The 17,486-nt window shown below is 39.8% G+C and overlaps 1 protein-coding gene across 3 annotated transcripts; it reads left to right on the top strand.

Annotated features, from left to right (window-relative positions):
• The first annotated feature begins 3,286 nt into the window (after window positions 1-3,286).
• Window positions 3,287-16,967, top strand: LOC140374397 (galanin receptor type 1-like). 3 transcript variants are annotated; one of them, XM_072461280.1, is made up of 4 exons: window positions 3,287-4,160; window positions 4,240-4,305; window positions 15,705-15,981; window positions 16,563-16,963. In XM_072461280.1, exons 1-4 carry the CDS (start codon window positions 3,495-3,497, stop codon window positions 16,577-16,579), a joined length of 1,026 nt encoding a protein of 341 aa, XP_072317381.1. In that variant the 5' UTR covers window positions 3,287-3,494; the 3' UTR covers window positions 16,580-16,963. The 3 variants fall into 3 exon arrangements, with proteins under 3 accessions (XP_072317381.1, XP_072317382.1, XP_072317380.1); XM_072461281.1 differs by having other exon boundaries at window positions 15,705-15,939; window positions 16,563-16,962; XM_072461279.1 differs by having other exon boundaries at window positions 15,705-16,967.
• The last annotated feature ends 519 nt before the right edge of the window (window positions 16,968-17,486 follow it).

Below are 17,486 nucleotides of genomic sequence, written 5' to 3'. Positions count from 1 at the left end.
CGGCCTCCTGCTGGTGCCCAGAGTCAGGACTAAACATGGACCGGCCTCCTGCTGGTGCCCAGAGTGAGGACTAAACATGGACCGGCCTCCTGCTGGTGCCCAGAGTGAGGACTAAACATGGACCGGCCTCCTGCTGGTGCCCAGAGTCAGGACTAAACATGGACCGGCCTCCTGCTGGTGCCCAGAGTGAGGACTAAACATGGACCGGCCTCCTGCTGGTGCCCAGAGTGAGGACTAAACATGGACCGGCCTCCTGCTGGTGCCCAGAGTGAGGACTAAACATGGACCGGCCTCCTGCTGGTGCCCAGAGTGAGGACTAAACAGGGACCGGCCTCCTGCTGGTGCCCAGAGTGAGGACTAAACATGGACCAGCCTCCTGCTGGTGCCCAGAGTGCCAGAGTGAGGACTAAACATGGACCAGCCTCCTGCTGGTGCCCAGAGTGAGGACTAAACATGGACCGGCCTCCTGCTGGTGCCCAGAGTCAGGACTAAACATGGACCAGCCTCCTGCTGGTGCCAGAGTGAGGACTAAAGATGGTGAATCTGCGTTTCAGTTTTATGCAGCTAAAATCTGGAACAGTCTTCTTGAAGATGTGAGACAGGCTTCTACTCAGACAATGTTCAAATCAATGCTAAAAAAGTAGTTTTTTTGCATATGTCTGAAAGGATTTGACCTGCACTCTTCTCTTTGCTGTCTTGTTTTGTGATTTCTGTCATGTCTTTGTGATTTTAATGCATTTGTTTTCTCTGTTGTGTGAAGCACTTGTGTACAAATTGTGCTCTACAAATAAACTTGCCTTGCCTAGGCAAAAACAGTTATGCCTCCAGCTGCAAATCTTCTAGAATAAAAATATTCACATCCTACATTTAAACTATGCGGCTGCATACCAAGCTCATTTCAAATGAACAAAAGGCCAACAGTTCATGTGTTAAATTTTCATCGAGCACTTCATCCCAGAACTCCACATGACACTAAAGCCCGATGGACTAAAGAGTGACCCCGGGTTCAAATGTATTTTGGCTTCAGAATAATATTTCTGAAATCAAGGATTTGAAATTTAAGATTTACTCTTAGATTTATTGATTTAAAGGGACAGTGCATATTAATGAACATGCAATGTAAATATTAGCTCATTGGCTACTTTCCATCTGTAGTTCCTGACAGGTCAGGACAGGACAGGAATCAACGCAGGGTCTGTGTAGAGTTTGCATGTTCTGCCCGTGGCGTAGGTTTTCTCTGTGTACTTTGGTTTCCCTACCACTAAAAACATGTACAATAGTATGCTGGTGTATGAATGAGAGTGTGTTTGTGAGAGTAAATGCGGGACAACGGATGGAAATCAGCCCATGGCTACAATCTGCTGTGTTTACAACATGTGTCATGTATGTTCATTAACATGCACTGTCCCGACCATATAAATAAAACTAAACAAACAGTCCTGGTTCTTCTTGAGCCAATGTTTGAGGTTTTCCTTGAATGTCTCTGATAGCAGCTGGGACGCTGTTCCAAATCTCTGTGCCTTTGACTGACTGCACTTGTTGACACCTCCAGCAGAAGCTCTCACTTGACCCAGATCTGAATTTAATAAATACCATGTTATACATTGTTAACCTTTTTAAATTGAACGAGCTAACTTGAATTGTCTTAAATAGACAAAACTTAGATAGTTATATTTCTGAAGCAATAATATTATGAGTATGGTTTATATATATCATATTTTTAAAACTTTTGTATACTAATTCAATTGGTTTAAAGGAAGCATGGTTTGTAATTTTTTTAATTCTAGCAGCATATTCTGGCAATAATGAAGTGTTTTTACGTGTTTTTACATGTTTTTGAAAGACAAGGTTGAGTCCAAAGTCAAACCAAGATATTCAACTTCATCTATAATTTAAATCCCCTCTGCCTTTAAAAATACATTTGAGCAAGACTTTACTGTTGGGCATTTTGAAAACACCATATACACATTTCTGAGCCACTCGTCAATACAAGTCATGGCTGCTGTCACTCAGAAAGATACAGTATTGTAGAAGCAAATTCATATATAATGCAAACAATATGTATAGTATAGGCCTGTCCTCAGGTTCAAGTATCTTTACCCCTAATTGTTGTAAAAGGAAGGAAAAAGATTAATATGATTGTTTGTTTGTTTGTTTGTTTATTTATTTTTCATTCATGATAAGAACATGTAAAATCCTGATCATAATAAAACACCCTGACATTGGCAGTATTAGAATATTGATTGATATGCTTCGCAGCCGCTTTAGAAGAGCTCAAGTATCTTGGGATCTCATTTATGAATAGGAAAAGCGGCTGAAGTCTCAGTTACAGTTTATTTGACATGTCTTCTCTCATGGGTCATGACCAGAGGAAAAAGGTGGATGCACTATCTGGATACTGAAACCAGTCAAACTAAATAATGCAACTTTTGCTCCTGAGAGGAGCCAGAATGACGTGTGTTATGCCTTTCAAAACTCTCCGACATGAGACCATGAGGGTCATGTCTTTAAGGAAGGCCTATAGGCAAGTGTCAAGGGAGAAGGAAGGTTTCTTTCCTCAGGCTTGAAAAGAGGGTGGATAAAAGTTTTGGAATAAATTTGACTATAAATATATTTATTTTCTTAATTTTCAAACTTCCTTTGACTGGTTGCCCTTTTCTCTGTGTCTGTTGGGTTAATTGCTCAATTCGTCTGCCTCCATCTTTCAAAGTCCAAACAAATTACTGTGCAGTCTCTTGTGTTTACACCAATAAACAAAGACATTTGCTTTAATGATTCTGGATAATGATTATTTGAAGTGGGTGAAGTGTGAATTGCTCTAATGAGAAATATATAGCTTTCCAGGCAGCAGTTTGTTCCCCTGTCTTCTTTCATACCATTTTAGTTAGTTCCAAATTTGAGAATAACTGGAAACAGAAAAAGGTGGAGATCATGAATTAATTCAGTCATTTCTCTGGATTCAGAGCATAATATGCATTTACGCACAAAATTGGGCTGGAAGACAAATTAATCAACAGGGAAAAGAACAGGAAAAACAGTAGTCTACAGTCAGGAAACAAACAACGAAACAAAAAAAACTCAAAATACATATTTTCATATTCAGGCCCTGTCAGAGGAGGGCGATGTCGTGGTACTGACGTGCCTTAGTGGCCCAGCCCCCGTTATATTAGAGCGCGCGCAAGAGCGGGTCTTTAGAGCTGGGAACGACGCGTCTGTAGAAGCGCAGCAGCATCAGGTGCGCACCGGGACGCACCGGGACTCACCGGGACTCACCGGGACTCACCGGGACTCACGGACACATTTCAACAGAAAGATGAGAGTGCGAGTTCGTGTTGTTGCAGACACATGTGGATTTGAAACGCTGCAGCTGCGGAATGTCAAACAAGAGCATCCACGCCGTGCGTAAATGGAAAGCATCTCCAACGACGACTTTTAAAAACTGTGCCATGCGCAACACAACAATTTCCTCTAGTTTTTAGCTGACATAAGTAAATATGAACTTGTCGGAGGCTGTCTGGCTCTACGAGGAGCCTTGGAACATTAGCAGAGGGGAAGAAGAAGACCATAAACTTTTATTTGGCATTGGCGCGGATAATTTCATCACGCTCCTCGTGTTTGGACTCATCTTTACGCTCGGGGTGCTTGGGAACTCTATGGTCATCACGGTATTGGCCAAAAGTAAGCCGGGGAAACCACGGAGCACAACCAACATTTTTATTCTCAACCTGAGCATAGCCGACCTGTCCTACCTGCTCTTCTGCATCCCCTTTCAATCCACCATTTACATGATGCCCACCTGGGTCCTCGGCGCGTTCATATGCAAATTCATCCATTACTTCTTCACTGTTTCCATGCTCGTGAGCATCTTCACGCTCTCCGCCATGTCCGTGGACCGCTACATCGCGATCGTGCACTCCAGAAAGTCCTCGTCCATCCGCGTGTCCAGACACGCGTTGATCGGAGTGGTGGTCATTTGGATACTGTCGCTGGCCATGGCTGCGCCCATCATGTATTACCAGAACATATTCCACGGGGGTGAGAACCGCACGTACTGCTGGGAAGTGTGGCCGGATCAAAACCAGAAGAAGATTTATGTGGTGTGCACGTTTGTTTTTGGTTATGTGTTGCCTCTGCTCCTCATTTCCTTCTGTTACGCGAAGGTAGGCGCACGTTTGTTTCATGCACAAGCTTTTGGACTCGTTGGATGTGTTTTCCTCACTTATGTTTTGTGCCTTCCAGGTTTTAAATCACCTACACAAAAAGCTTAGAAACATGTCCAAAAAGTCAGAGGCATCAAAGAAAAAGGTACGTTTCCCATGTTGCTTTTTCTTTTGGCAATGTTAAGTGTGAGGATCAGGAATAATGTATCTGTTAATAATGATAATACTATTTTAAAGCAACAATACCTTTTGTTTTAGTTGAATCCCCTGATATAAATCGATATGAATGATGAGCTGTAAGAATGATAAAGCAAGAGTCCAGTGGCTTGTGATGGGTTTTAACATGCAGTGAGCCCCCAAATGCACCAACACATAATAAAATCCTGTCTGACAGTGTTAAATTACATGGAGAACATAAGTTGGCTGTTTGTTCCATTGAAATAAGCATATTACATTTCACTTGGTCCCTCTTTCATTTTGTATGCTTCATATCTGACTTAAAACAGCCCAACGATGCATCTACCTAAAATATTACACCTAAAAGTGCATTTGCTTCACGTCGTGCCAAGAGACTTCACATTTCTTTAATATGTAACGTTGTGATAATTGATAATAATCTGACAATAAAGGCTGAAGTCATCCCATGCTTTCCCAATCGGATCCACTCAAAGCAGAAGTTCAATAGTGAGTCGTGCCATGACATAAGTGAGCTCTTTATGCCACCATCATTTTACCAGATCCTGGTCTACAGCTGTACCATATTGCTGCTGTTTCCTCAAATTTGAACCATCACATTTCATGGTTCAAATATTACAAGTTTCCCAAGGTGACTAAACCACAGATTAAGTGTAATTAATCAAAGCTAGTAATAATGTTAGGAGCCCTATTTGTCAGGTTGTGTCGGCTACTCTCACACAGCAGCTTGCTCTGATAACCCATGTGTCGTCGTAATTTAACATGTCTTTATTACTCGCGGGTTGAACAGGCTTTTCCATTAATCGGGTGATTTATGGTTGAGCTGGAGTGCAGAGCAATGACGGAGTTATCAAAGGCAATGGGAAATGCGACAGCTGTGTGACAAACTCGCAAACACCCCTATAAAACTGCACAGTCTGTCACAGGCAAACCACACTGTCAGCCACTGTTAAACAATAACTTATTTGAATAAATCAGAACAAACACTGCACAGGGGTTTAAGGGTAAACTGTGAAACGAGATATAACAGTCATATCAGCCGCTCCCGTGTGAGTGTGAAATTTGTTGTTTTATGCTGATACAATTTTTATGCAAGCTAAAGGTCTGGCAAATTATACAGTCCAATGGTCTATAGAGATAAGTATTAGGGAAACAATGCTATCATCACCTTTTAGAAGAAGCAAATAGCTGCCTGTTTTGGTTGAATGGAGTTCTTCTTGGTGCTTTTTATTGAGGCCTGTTCTATAGTTTGTGTTCATGTGACGTCACAATATTAGTTTAAAACAGAGCTGGCAACAGTTCAACATTATATAGTGGAATCTGTTTTACTGTCAGAAACTGGCTGGTTTGTTGACTTAGTTTATGCTTTGTCCCTGTCAGTACTATGGAACCAATACAATAAAAATAATGATTATAAGGTTTTAAAATGTGTGGATTTTCTGAGTGGATATTTCTTTTAAAACAGTGCATCTCTTGAATTATAAAAAAAGACCCCTGCTCTCCATCTGAAATCATGACATCATCAACTTCTTACCACATTAATAGTGCAGTGACGTGTGTGACTGTTTGCAAAAGTTTTCAGCCTGTTTGGGTTTTCTTTGTATATGTAGTGATGTTAATTCACATTTTATACCAGATCTGATCCTTTCACCAACATTTTCATTAGTCCAACCAAGAGAACATTTACTTGTCCCTTTGTGAAGCTGTATTTGGTGGTTGGCTGCCATATGGTAATAAAAATATGGCCGTAAAGGTGCCCACCTTTCAAAATGTCTTCTTAGGATTAAGTTAATGATCCAGGCACATGGAAGCTAATTTAACAAGTCCCAATATTGTTTTCCCCTTTTTGTTCTTTCCTGTCAAGTGTCACCACCACTAGTCTCATATGTAATCTGACTGCAGTCATTTGCATATTGATATACGCAAAACACATTTTGCGCTGTCCTCTTCTTGTAATCAACCCACTTCATTTGGGACTGGATTGGTTAAAATAACCTTTCACAGTTAATTTAGCGATCATCAGTTATATGCTCTCTACTACAAATGACCTAAATCAGAAGTGACAAATTGCTTAGTGTCCTTGGTGGAAACTTGGGCATACAAATAAGTGTTTAATCAATAGGTTGTGTGCTGGCTGAAATATCATGACAGCTGCAACACGCAAGGTCAATCCCACCTCTGTTGTGAAATACACCTCATAATCTCCACCGCAATTTAAGACAGCCCAACAGGAATCTGAACAAGAACAGCTTTTTTTAAGTGCAACAACACTCCGTGTGTCATAATCCTATTCATTTCCCCTGTGGATACATCAGTGCTGAAGCTCATTTCACTTGGCAACTACTAATGGATTCTTGCTCTTGAAGTATGCATTAAAAGCCAGTTATGATGGAAGACCTGGGTTTTTCGCATTGTGAGTCAGTCAGACGTGCAGATGGTTTTAGGTGATTATGAAAATTAACATTAGGCAATGTCTAATACATTTGAATAGCATCTGCAAGTAACAGTGCTGAAGAAATCCTTCAGGTTCTCAATGTAAGTTTAAATGCTCTCAGTATGCTGCATGTCTCTGTATTAAATGAAAGCACTTAGCCATTTTAATTGTCAGCCATTTGCCACATGGTCACAGTGCATCAGGAATGCAATGTAATGTATTTATTTTTAATGTTTATGTAGAACAAAAGACCCTTTATTATATTTAAATGCATATATGCTACATGTTAACAGTAAGGATTAAAAGTATGTTCAGCTAAGTTGGCTGTCACAAATTAATTGCAGCTAGTAGCACTGGTGCGACCTATTTCTTATTTAGTCACACTCCACTATAATATAGGGGGGTTTGGTAGCAGAGCACATTTAGGCTATCATTCATGTCCAAGTCAAATCAATTATGGGGTGGATTATACCAAGCTAGCATTTTTCTCCCCAGCCCTCTTTGTTATTTGATTTTTTTGTTTGCTTGTTTTTTAATAGATCTTCACCTTCACATGTTTTTAATAGATCTTCACATGTTTTTAAATAGATCTTCACATGTTTTTAATAGATCTTCACATGTTTTTAAATAGATCTTCACATGTTTTTAAATAGATCTTCACATGTTTTTAATAGATCTTCACCTTCACATCTCCTAAACCATCCCTTCCCCCTGGTTAACATTGGCACCTCAATGTCTTTTAATCGGTGGTTTGTTTGTTTTAAGATTGAGGTGGATAGCCAATTGTAAATCGATAAATAATATATAATCTACCTTCTGTTTAATGAGATCAAACCAGTCAAATGTCAGTCATGTACTTGAGTAGTGAGTTTAGCAGAGAATAGAGTAGAACCCAGAGCCATCAGGTAAACATAATCAGAGCAGCTTCCTGTCCCTTTGGACAGGACTAATTTAGAACAGACCTTCAGATTGAAAATGACTTCCAGATGAAATGTCTTGATAAAACATTGACAAACATTTTGTAGATATCTACCTTTGAAACATTCTCTACCATGGACCTTGATAAATTAGGGATTAGGGATTTAAATGTCTTCACATCGCTTTAGTTGCTATTCATTTATTTAGTACTGTTTTTGAAATGTTTTCTATTGAGTTCATAGATTAAGAAAAAAAACATCTATTATGCAGTTGACTGTATGCCAGTATTATTACATCCACATGAAGTATGGACTTCAGCCTTAGACACAGCAGCATCATTGCTGAGCAGAGTTTTTTCTTGAACTCTGACCTTGTGTGTTAGCTCTGCTTGACCCATGGACTTCACCGTGTCTTTCAGCTGTGGCTACACTCGATTAAGAGATTCAAGGTCATGTTGGGCTATATCCATCTTAGTAATGTGTCCACACTCTTCAGTAAACTCACTGCGGTGCACTGTGCATCCCTCATACAGCTGTCTGCAGAATTTTCAATAGCAGCGTTCACCCCCACCATCTCAGCTAAATGCATTTCCTGCATAACGATGAAGACATCAATTAACTTTGGGCTGAATCCATGGCACATCATCAATAGGTGATGTTTTATAATTCTATTGAAACCAGCCTAAAACATCCTTCCCTGTACCCAGCTAAAGACTGAAATAAACTGCAAAATAACAAGGTAAATTGCAGAGCACTTCACATCCTGATGAGCCTGGTGCCCGTTAAAAGCACCACTTTAAAGGAGCCAATATGTGTTGTCCTGATCTTCACATTCAACTCACCACTTTTGTGTCAATAGATCAACCTGTTTATAAGGCTCAGATCACACATTTTCTATGGTGTTAGCATTTGCCACTTAATCTTCCAAATTTGACAGTTTTAATACGTTATTAGTTAGCAGATATAAGTTCCCTTGGGTGTTTAGTGTCTTGCTCAAGGGGCATAGAAATACCCTATGGCCAAGCTTCACAGTACCATATACTTTAACACAAATACTTAGCTGTTTGTTGTATCCCGGGACCACATGTAACCTTTGAATGTGGCATTTATCTGTCATCCAAGATAATGGTGTGGCTCATAATATTGAGACAGTGTCCATTGTAGAAGGGCACTGCTGATGGCCCACAGACTAATGATGCTCAGGGAGGCATAAAAACAGCAGTGATATAAAAATCATCTGGCTAGAGATATCGCCAACACATTTTTCTTGATTTTCATATTGGCTGTTCCCTTCAGGTCAAAACAACAAACCATTTCCCCCCATCAGACTCTTTTTGTAGTCCCTACTTTGGTCTCAACAGGGAGGATCAAGACTCCTGTTACTGGGTAGAACATGTACACAGCATTGTTTTTATTGTATGTGTTTTGAACTGTACTGTTTTGTACAAATAGAAATGATTGGAAATGATTAAAGGAGACATATTATGCTTTTTACAGGTAGGTATTGAACAAAAACATAAGTAGTTCATCCTTTTACATTTTATTCATTGTAAACTGCACATTTTTAAACTTTTCTATTGACTTCCTGCTCAAAAGTGCAGAACTGAAAAAGCCCTGCCTCTTCTTGACATTTCACTGTAACAAGCAGAAGATTTTTATTTGTGGAAAGTGGCTATGTGACATTTTAGTACAAAACATGTTTCAATCAAAGTCTCATTGTCTCAAATAATCATGACTATGTACAGGGATGTGGGCGGGGATAGGGGGCAGGTAAGTGCTGCTCAACCTTTTTAAGGCGCACCCCCTCAGAGGATAGAGAAATTATCCAGCCCCCCCACAACCTTCAGACATTACATTGGTATTATAACTGGATTTTCTTAAGGCTAAAATGCTAAAATAAGAGTAGCCGAATGTTTTTATTCTATAAATGCATTTTTAGTACCAGTGTAGCTGTCTCAGATTTTGAATATGTCCTTGGTTTGTGCATGAAGCCATGAACGGACACACCGGGCTCCCTCAGCTCTCACTTCTTGCACTTACTATTGCTACTGCCAGAGCGATTTAATTGCCGTGTGACCACATTGCAAACCCTGAACGTGCTTAATAAAGTTATATCATCTTTTCATTTTGAAATGAATATCTGAGGCAGGAATATTTATCTAGGCTTGGGACAAACATGCTTTAGCTTGTGCCTTGTGACACACTATTGCTGAATTATTATTAACAAATATATTTCATCTCTTTAACATAGTGTTATGGCATCTTATTTATCGTTAAATGCTCACAGATGGTTATAATGAACCACTTACAACATTTTTGGCCTTTGCTTTTAGTCCTGATCCCTTCATTTGTTCAGCTTGTCCAAATATGTTATTAAATACAATGTAGGATATAATTATTTTCAAAAGCAGATTGACTCAGTTTTAAGGTTGGTTTGTCTCAGATATTTAAACCTCTCTCATTATTTTAGCTAACACACATGACAGATAACTATTTGAGGTGTATTTTATGACCTGATTTTATTACTTGAATTACCTTTCACTACTTCAACAAAGTGATATGTGTGAACAATGATGCATCTCATTGTATTATATTTGTCCAACCCAATGAGGCTCAAAATGAAGTCTAAATTAAACTCCAGTCTGTGATTGTGCCTTTGTGCACCGATTCCAAGAGGCATTACCCCACGTGGCACCCTCTGTAACGGTTCAAATGAGGTTGCCCTGTAATAAGTGCTAAACAGCACAGATAAAAGACTCTGTAGTGTGCACTAATCAGCCACAAGAACAAGGAAGCTCGACTTGATTGCTCTCAGGACAAGGCTGCAGTGGCATTTATAACCTGTTGCTTTCAATGTCAGGTGTACAAAAAAGACATTTGGCTTTTGAGTCAGAAGTTTTATAAAGTGGGCTAACTCAATAAAGTTTGTCAAATATTTTGAATTGTATCATTCAGTTTCATTAGAATAATTCAATTAAATGTGCTATATCTGCTTTTTTATTTATTTATTTAAACATGACAAACAGAACAACTTAATTTTAAAGTAAGATATTTGCAGCTGTCCCTAAGATACTATTTTTCAAAGTTTTTTTTTCCCCGTCGGCCTTATTTGATAGGGAGGTATAGTGTAGGGAATGAGAGTGGGGAAGGGCGTGCAGCAAATTGTCGGAACCTTCAGACTCACAACACTGCGGCTCGCTCACATGGAGTGCTATCCACTCAGCCACTGAGCAGCACATTCGTCACTTTTGTATTCCAAGTATTATAATTATTCACTACCTTAACTTTATAAGCTCTTTTCATACATTTCAAAAGTCAGACCAAGTTTTGCTGTCGTGACCAAGCCCAGGGAAGACAAGATGGCGGTTGATTCAAGTCAATGGCGAGTGCTCATAGGCAAGCTCTTTCTTCCACATTACTTCCTGGTTGTGGAGCTTGTTCTGGACCATTCTCCATGATGCTTTATTGGCACATCCACAGCAGATTATCGTACATTGCTCACCGTAATGTCAAAAATAAAAAAATTAAGATTTTAGAAACTGTGAAAAAATGAAATTTGTTCTTTTTTATTTTTAGACTAAAAGAATTGAGCACTGTCGATAATTTGACAAGCCGAGCTCTCTGAATGTGTGGGTCGTGAGGCTGCAGTACAGCGGAGCAGCCACTACTCTATTTGGATCAGATGGGGCGTGCCTTATCCAGTTATTATAATACATCCATGGTCATGACTAACAACAACTAGCATGCCAACAGCGCACTTCCTGTTTATTTGTGAGAATAAAAAATAATAATAATAAAAATGTTTTTAATTCGATGCAAAACACCTAAGAGGGGCAAAACAACATTACTCATACATGTCGGTGTAATCCCTCATTCGTCCAGGCGTGTTCCATAGTAGAAAAAAGCTTCAGTTGTAGTCATCTGGACTCAGTTTGAAAAAGTAGACGTTTCGACTCTCATCCAAGAGTCATTGTCAATAACAGAATTTAGGTCGAGAACTCCGATATTAATACTGTTCTGTGGTAAGACCCGCCCATTGGGAGGAGCCTTCCTGAAGTAGAAAGAGTTGTTGGTTTCAACAGAAACTCCCCCCTTGTATCTACCGAGCTAGCCTATTCAGAATCTTAATGGGCTATTAAAACCTCTTTGTCTCAGTTGAGCCAGGGTCTCACTGAGACAAAGAGGTTTTAACAGCCCATTAAGATTCTGAATAGGCTAGCTCGGTAGATACAAGGGGGGAGTTTCTGTTGAAACCAACAACTCTTTCTACTTCAGGAAGGCTCCTCCCAATGGGCGGGTCTTACCACAGAACAGTATTAATATCGGAGTTCTCGACCTAAATTCTGTTATTGACAATGACTCTTGGATGAGAGTCGAAACGTCTACTTTTTCAAACTGAGTCCAGATGACTACAACTGAAGCTTTTTTCTACTATTACTCATACAGTATGTAACCATGAGACTTTGAGTGAACAGACTATCTCTCCAGCCAGTTACATATTCTATGTGAACGGGAGCTGACCCACGGAGGGTCCTGTACATAATATGTACATGTACCCTTATGGAATATGTAACTGGCTGGAGAGCTAGTCTCAATACAATGGAGAACGTTACGGTTACAGTATGTAACCATGGTTCTCTGAGTGAAGAGACTATCTCTCCAGCGCGATTCCGTTCTGGGATCTGGTTAATCAAAATATAGCACAAGGCACATAAAACACGCAGGTGCCTTTATAGCCTCATCACAGGTGTGCGTCTTAAATCATTATCCACGTCACATGACCCTCCGTGGGTCAGCTGGATGGAGAGATAATCTCGATACAATAGAGAACATTATGGTTTCACAATATATCTGTATTGGAGCAAAACACATTTTGCTCAACTAAATGAAAAAAAAAAAATAGGTACAGTTTCTCTAAGGTATAGTCTTACTATTCACAGTGCAATTTCTTGTGCTCAATCTCCAAATCCAGGGGATCAGATGAGAGTTAACATGTTGGTCTGGATTACCAAACTATGGATGCTATTTTCTTAATTTATTTTTCATTGCAAATTTGCAATCATAATTGAAGACAAAGTCGTGGTTGTGAAATCCTTGCAAATTGAAAATGCGCACTACTCACAGCTGAAGGCAGATATCCTGGGAAGAAAATAGCTCTTTATCTCTATCGCAGCTGTGTTTTCATATTTTGATACACTCCACCAACTTACATAATGACTTTATTGGATTATGACCATTACCACATCTGACTGCACATCTTGTTTATTGTACGACACACTCCATAAAACAGTGGGGATTCCGCTGATAATACCGCCCGATGTAACACATTATAGACAATGAAAGTTTTACCTTTTCCAAAATGAGGAAAATATACACTATCTTGACTCTCTACATCAACTTTAGTGCCATCAATTCATAGACAGCCCCAATGGGAACATCACATTTCAATGCAAAGTGAAACTTCAGTAAATTACAAATGAAGTGAAAAATCTGAAATATCAAATAGCAAACAGTTGTTGTTGACACGAGGCATAGACATTTTTAATACCATATGTGATTTGTTTAAGATAAGATAAGATAAGATATTCCTTTATTGTCCCACATGGGGAAATTTCATTGGTGCAACGCAGGTAGATACAGAGGTAGATACAGAAGAACAGAACAGATCACTTATAGGAAGTCTGAAAAACACTTTCAGTAGAAGATCTCCTATAAATAAATAAAAACTCCCATAGACAAATAAATAAATACATAAATACCATTGCATGTGATCACGACAGTAATTGCACATGAATATGTGTCACGACAGCACATAGATTGCACATGAATTTCATAGTAATTGCACATGAATTCCAACAGCAATTGCACATATAAATATAAATATATAAATAACTTCTCAATAAATACCATAATAAAACATTAGTCTCAGTGAAATTATACAATCACAAGCAGATATTGGCCTAAAGTGCAGCTCTCTTGTACCTTTGCTGGGAAACTTCTGCTGCGCACCCTTGACAGGCAGCGGACGTCGCCAAAGCGCAAACCAGGAGTTCCCCATAGGCACTAGTGCAATATAAATTAGTGGCGGTAGAATTAAGATTGTTATGGAAAATGCCGAAACTACCTGAGAACAGGAGAACAGGGCGTCGACAGGGCCCAATCTGAGGCGGAAGTGGGAGAAACAGAGGATGAGGAAGTGGTAGAGGTTTTTTTTTATAGAGCGGGTGACACCTGCTGGCCAATTTGATTCAAGACCATCCACTCTATCACATTGGGATAGACATTTTGGCAAACCTGATGTCTGATGCTTCACCAACACTGTTTATGGTGCAGACAGAGAGCTGTTGACTTTGACTGGGGATGTTGTGGACGGTAGAAAGTATACTGTGAGGATCTCCTAAATCTCCTCTTCTCAGGAGGAAGCAGAAAGTGAGACTCAGAGGCTGTCCATCACCCAAGCTGAAGTCACTGATGTTGTGGGCAAACTTCTCTGTGGCAAGGCTCCAGGGGTGAATTGGTATCTATGACAATATCTCTGCAACATGGCGGCCTGGGACAGTCTGAGACGGTACCTTTGGGCTGGCAAACCGGAGTGGTAGTCTCTCCATTTAAAAAAGGGGACCAGAGGGTGTGTTCAAACTACAGAGGGATCCCACCCCTCCTGCCTCCCGGGTAAGGTCTACTCCAGGATACTGGAGAGGAGAATCCAACCGATAGCTGAAACTCGGATTCAGAGTGGTTTTCGCCCCGGCCGTGGTTCACTGGACCAGCTCTATATTCTCCAACGGGGGCTTGAGTATGCATGGGAGTTTGCCCTTGTGATGTCCCTTCACCCTGCTCAAGGAGTATGGTGTTGAGTTTGTATTGCTGGTACTAACTCAGACCCAGCGCTGCCCTTTGTCCCTGGTTCTGTTCATTATTTTTATGATCGGAGGGTGTCCAGTTTGGGGACCAAAGACTCTCATCTCTGCTGTTTGGTGATGATGTTGTCCTGATGGCTCCATCAAACCCGGACCTGCAACATGCACTGGGACGGTTTGCAGCCGAGTCTGAAGCAGCTGGGATGAGAATCAGCACCTCCAAATCCGAGGCCATGGTTCTCAAATGGAAAAAGGTGACTTACCCTCTCCAAGTGGGTGGAGAGCCCCCCCTAAGGTGGAGGAGTTGGCTAGCCTATTGAGTTTTGAAGATATGAGTATATCTGGGGTGCAATATTCTAAATGGCTCCTGGCTGTTTGAAGAATTTTGTGATGTTGTTTATTACACTATAAAGTCGGTACGGCCGAAAATAGCCTCTCTGCATGACTGCACCATTGTCATTCCCCTTTAGGCCATTACACCGTGGACTATGCTGACTGACTCTATAAAGACGGGACTAAACAAAAACCTCAAGAGTATGCAGAATTAGTCTGTTTAGGTCGAGTACTGGCTCTGTATGAATGTGTGTGACTCTTTCTGTATGTGGAAGCGTGGGATAGAATGTATTAGGTGTAAATGTGTAAATACAGTGTATGTACTTGAAATGTTGTGTCACGTTTATCATGGCCAAAATGATTGCAATTAAGGATAATATCAGGATGATTAAAATGGCTAATGGTTTAAAAATGTTATGCATGTTAATATTCATTATGAAAATATTATTAATTAGGTCCTTGATTAAATAACCATTATTAAATTGTACTTTGTTAAGGGTGAACACAAGTCATATAGACGAAAACATAATGCAAATGTAGCTTCTTCCTGCACAATCTGGTGGCAATTATCACCATCATGATTCAACAAAATGTACCACACATTATGATTGTATTATTATACTATTATCTATTGTCCCATCCCTAGTTAAATGGGTAAATGGATAGCTATGGTTCACTGCATAAGGGCAACAACTGTACATGGTCCATTTTATTGAACTAACCAGCTAACCAAACAAGCTGATTATATACTGTTAATTCTTTCTCTCTGTAGAATCCTCAACCGATCTTTGTCCTCTCTCCACAGACTGCCCAGACTGTGCTGGTGGTGGTGGTGGTCTTCTGCATCTCCTGGCTGCCTCATCACGTGGTGCACCTCTGGGTGGAGTTCGGAACGTTCCCACTGAACCAGGCCTCCTTCGTGCTACGTGTTGCCGCTCACTGTCTGGCCTACAGCAACTCCTCGGTTAACCCGGTCATCTACGCTTTCCTATCCGAGAACTTCAGGAAAGCGTACAAGCAAGTGTTCAAATGCCAGATCGGTACGAGCGACTCCCCGCTTAACGATATCAAGGAGATACGTAGTAAGCCGGAAACGCCACCGTCTACTAACTGCACCAATGTTTGACTTGTGAGGGGGCAATTTAATCAGTATCAACGTCTTGGTGAAATTATTACACTTTGTTGCTAATTGTGGCTGCTTGAATTTGAAATCACTAGTACTTATTCCACATGAGCGCTGTTTGTTGTGTTTGAGCTTGGAGTGAGAATATATTTAAATTTATTTATCTTTTAAAAATCATAAATAATAACAAAATCTTCTATCCAACCCCTTTCCTGTTTTCCTAACAAACTAATTGTCTGGATTGACCAATTTCTCTAAATAGTGGTCCCACAGGTAAAAATAAGTAGGAGAAAAACGTGGTTACCATCTAATTTAGCCCAGCACAGCTAATCACCATGATATCCAGTGATCTCCTAATTGAGTTTACTGGCTTGTTACACGGTGTGACTCTATTAAGGGGTTATGATGTCACTTCATGATTATAATGATTTCGTCAATGAAAATGACAGTGTTTTGCACCTGTAAAATTGCCAGTATTCTTGCTTGTAAATATAGTAAATGATGTCTAGCTTCACTCTATATTTGAATGCCTTTTTCCAGATTGTGTCGTGCTGTAAGACTGAGCCAGGCTTTTGGACACTTGTAATGCATCCATGGAAACACTCAGGCAGGACAGCCAATGGGAGCGAAGAATTAACAGTGTTGTATCTAAGTGATGTGCTAAGCCGTGTCCACAGCAGCCTTACCTCAATGTAATGTAAGATCAAGCATTTTCACCGACGACAGAATCTCATCGACAACACCAGTGGAGAGGCAAATGGAAAATGGACCATCAAAGTAATACAAAAAAATGTCAAAGCTGTGTACAGGGTAATAAACTATGAATACATACTATTTAACATTGTCTTGGGTTGGAGAGAGAAACAGTAGACCAAAAAATAGGGTGTTGACAGTGACAAAAAGCTTGCGGCACGCGTCAATAAACAGGAGCATTGTAGATAACGGAACTTATTTGAAAGTGAACCTAAGAAGTGAAATAATTCAACCATTTACAGGTGTTTACATATTTCACACTCTTTTGTCAGAGGTACTCAGCTAGATTTACTCAAGTACCAGTACTTTTACTATTTTTATTATTATTTTAGTTTTTTTTCCAGACACTTGCCTTTGAGTGAAATTGTACTTGAGTAATTTAAAGTCATCAAGTTGACAATATTTTATGATTTAAATATTTATGTTTGAGTGGACCTTTACCAAAATGCCTTTTTACTCATTTGGTATTTCTTGAACCATTACTTTGTATTTTTTATCTTACATGAGTACATTTTAGCCCACTACTTCTTTAATACTGTTGTAAGTAAATTATTTATCCAATAGTTTTTATTGCATAGATTGAAACATAAATCCTAATCACTTTATCTCGACAAAGGACCATTTTACACAAAGTCTTAATAACTTATTATGAGACAATCAAAGACAGAGGCCACATTAAAATATAATAAAGTGCCTTGCTGAAGGACACAA

This window comes from Eucyclogobius newberryi, unplaced genomic scaffold (assembly GCF_026437365.1).
Source record: "Eucyclogobius newberryi isolate DKJ021-1_F unplaced genomic scaffold, fEucNew1.0.hap1 SCAF_3, whole genome shotgun sequence".
Classification (NCBI taxonomy): Eukaryota; Metazoa; Chordata; class Actinopteri; order Gobiiformes; family Gobiidae; genus Eucyclogobius; species Eucyclogobius newberryi.
This window is presented reverse-complemented; position numbering and strand designations above follow the sequence as displayed.

Bases quoted from the DNA above. Each gene is read 5' to 3' on its own strand.
- LOC140374397 (XM_072461279.1), top strand. From the start codon at position 3,495: ATGAACTTGTCGGAGGCTGTCTGGCTCTACGAGGAGCCTTGGAACATT. The intron at 4,161-4,239 runs GTAGGCGCACGT...TGTGCCTTCCAG, and splicing joins TTTCCTTCTGTTACGCGAAG to GTTTTAAATCACCTACACAA. The intron at 4,306-15,704 runs GTACGTTTCCCA...CTCTCTCCACAG, and splicing joins CAGAGGCATCAAAGAAAAAG to ACTGCCCAGACTGTGCTGGT.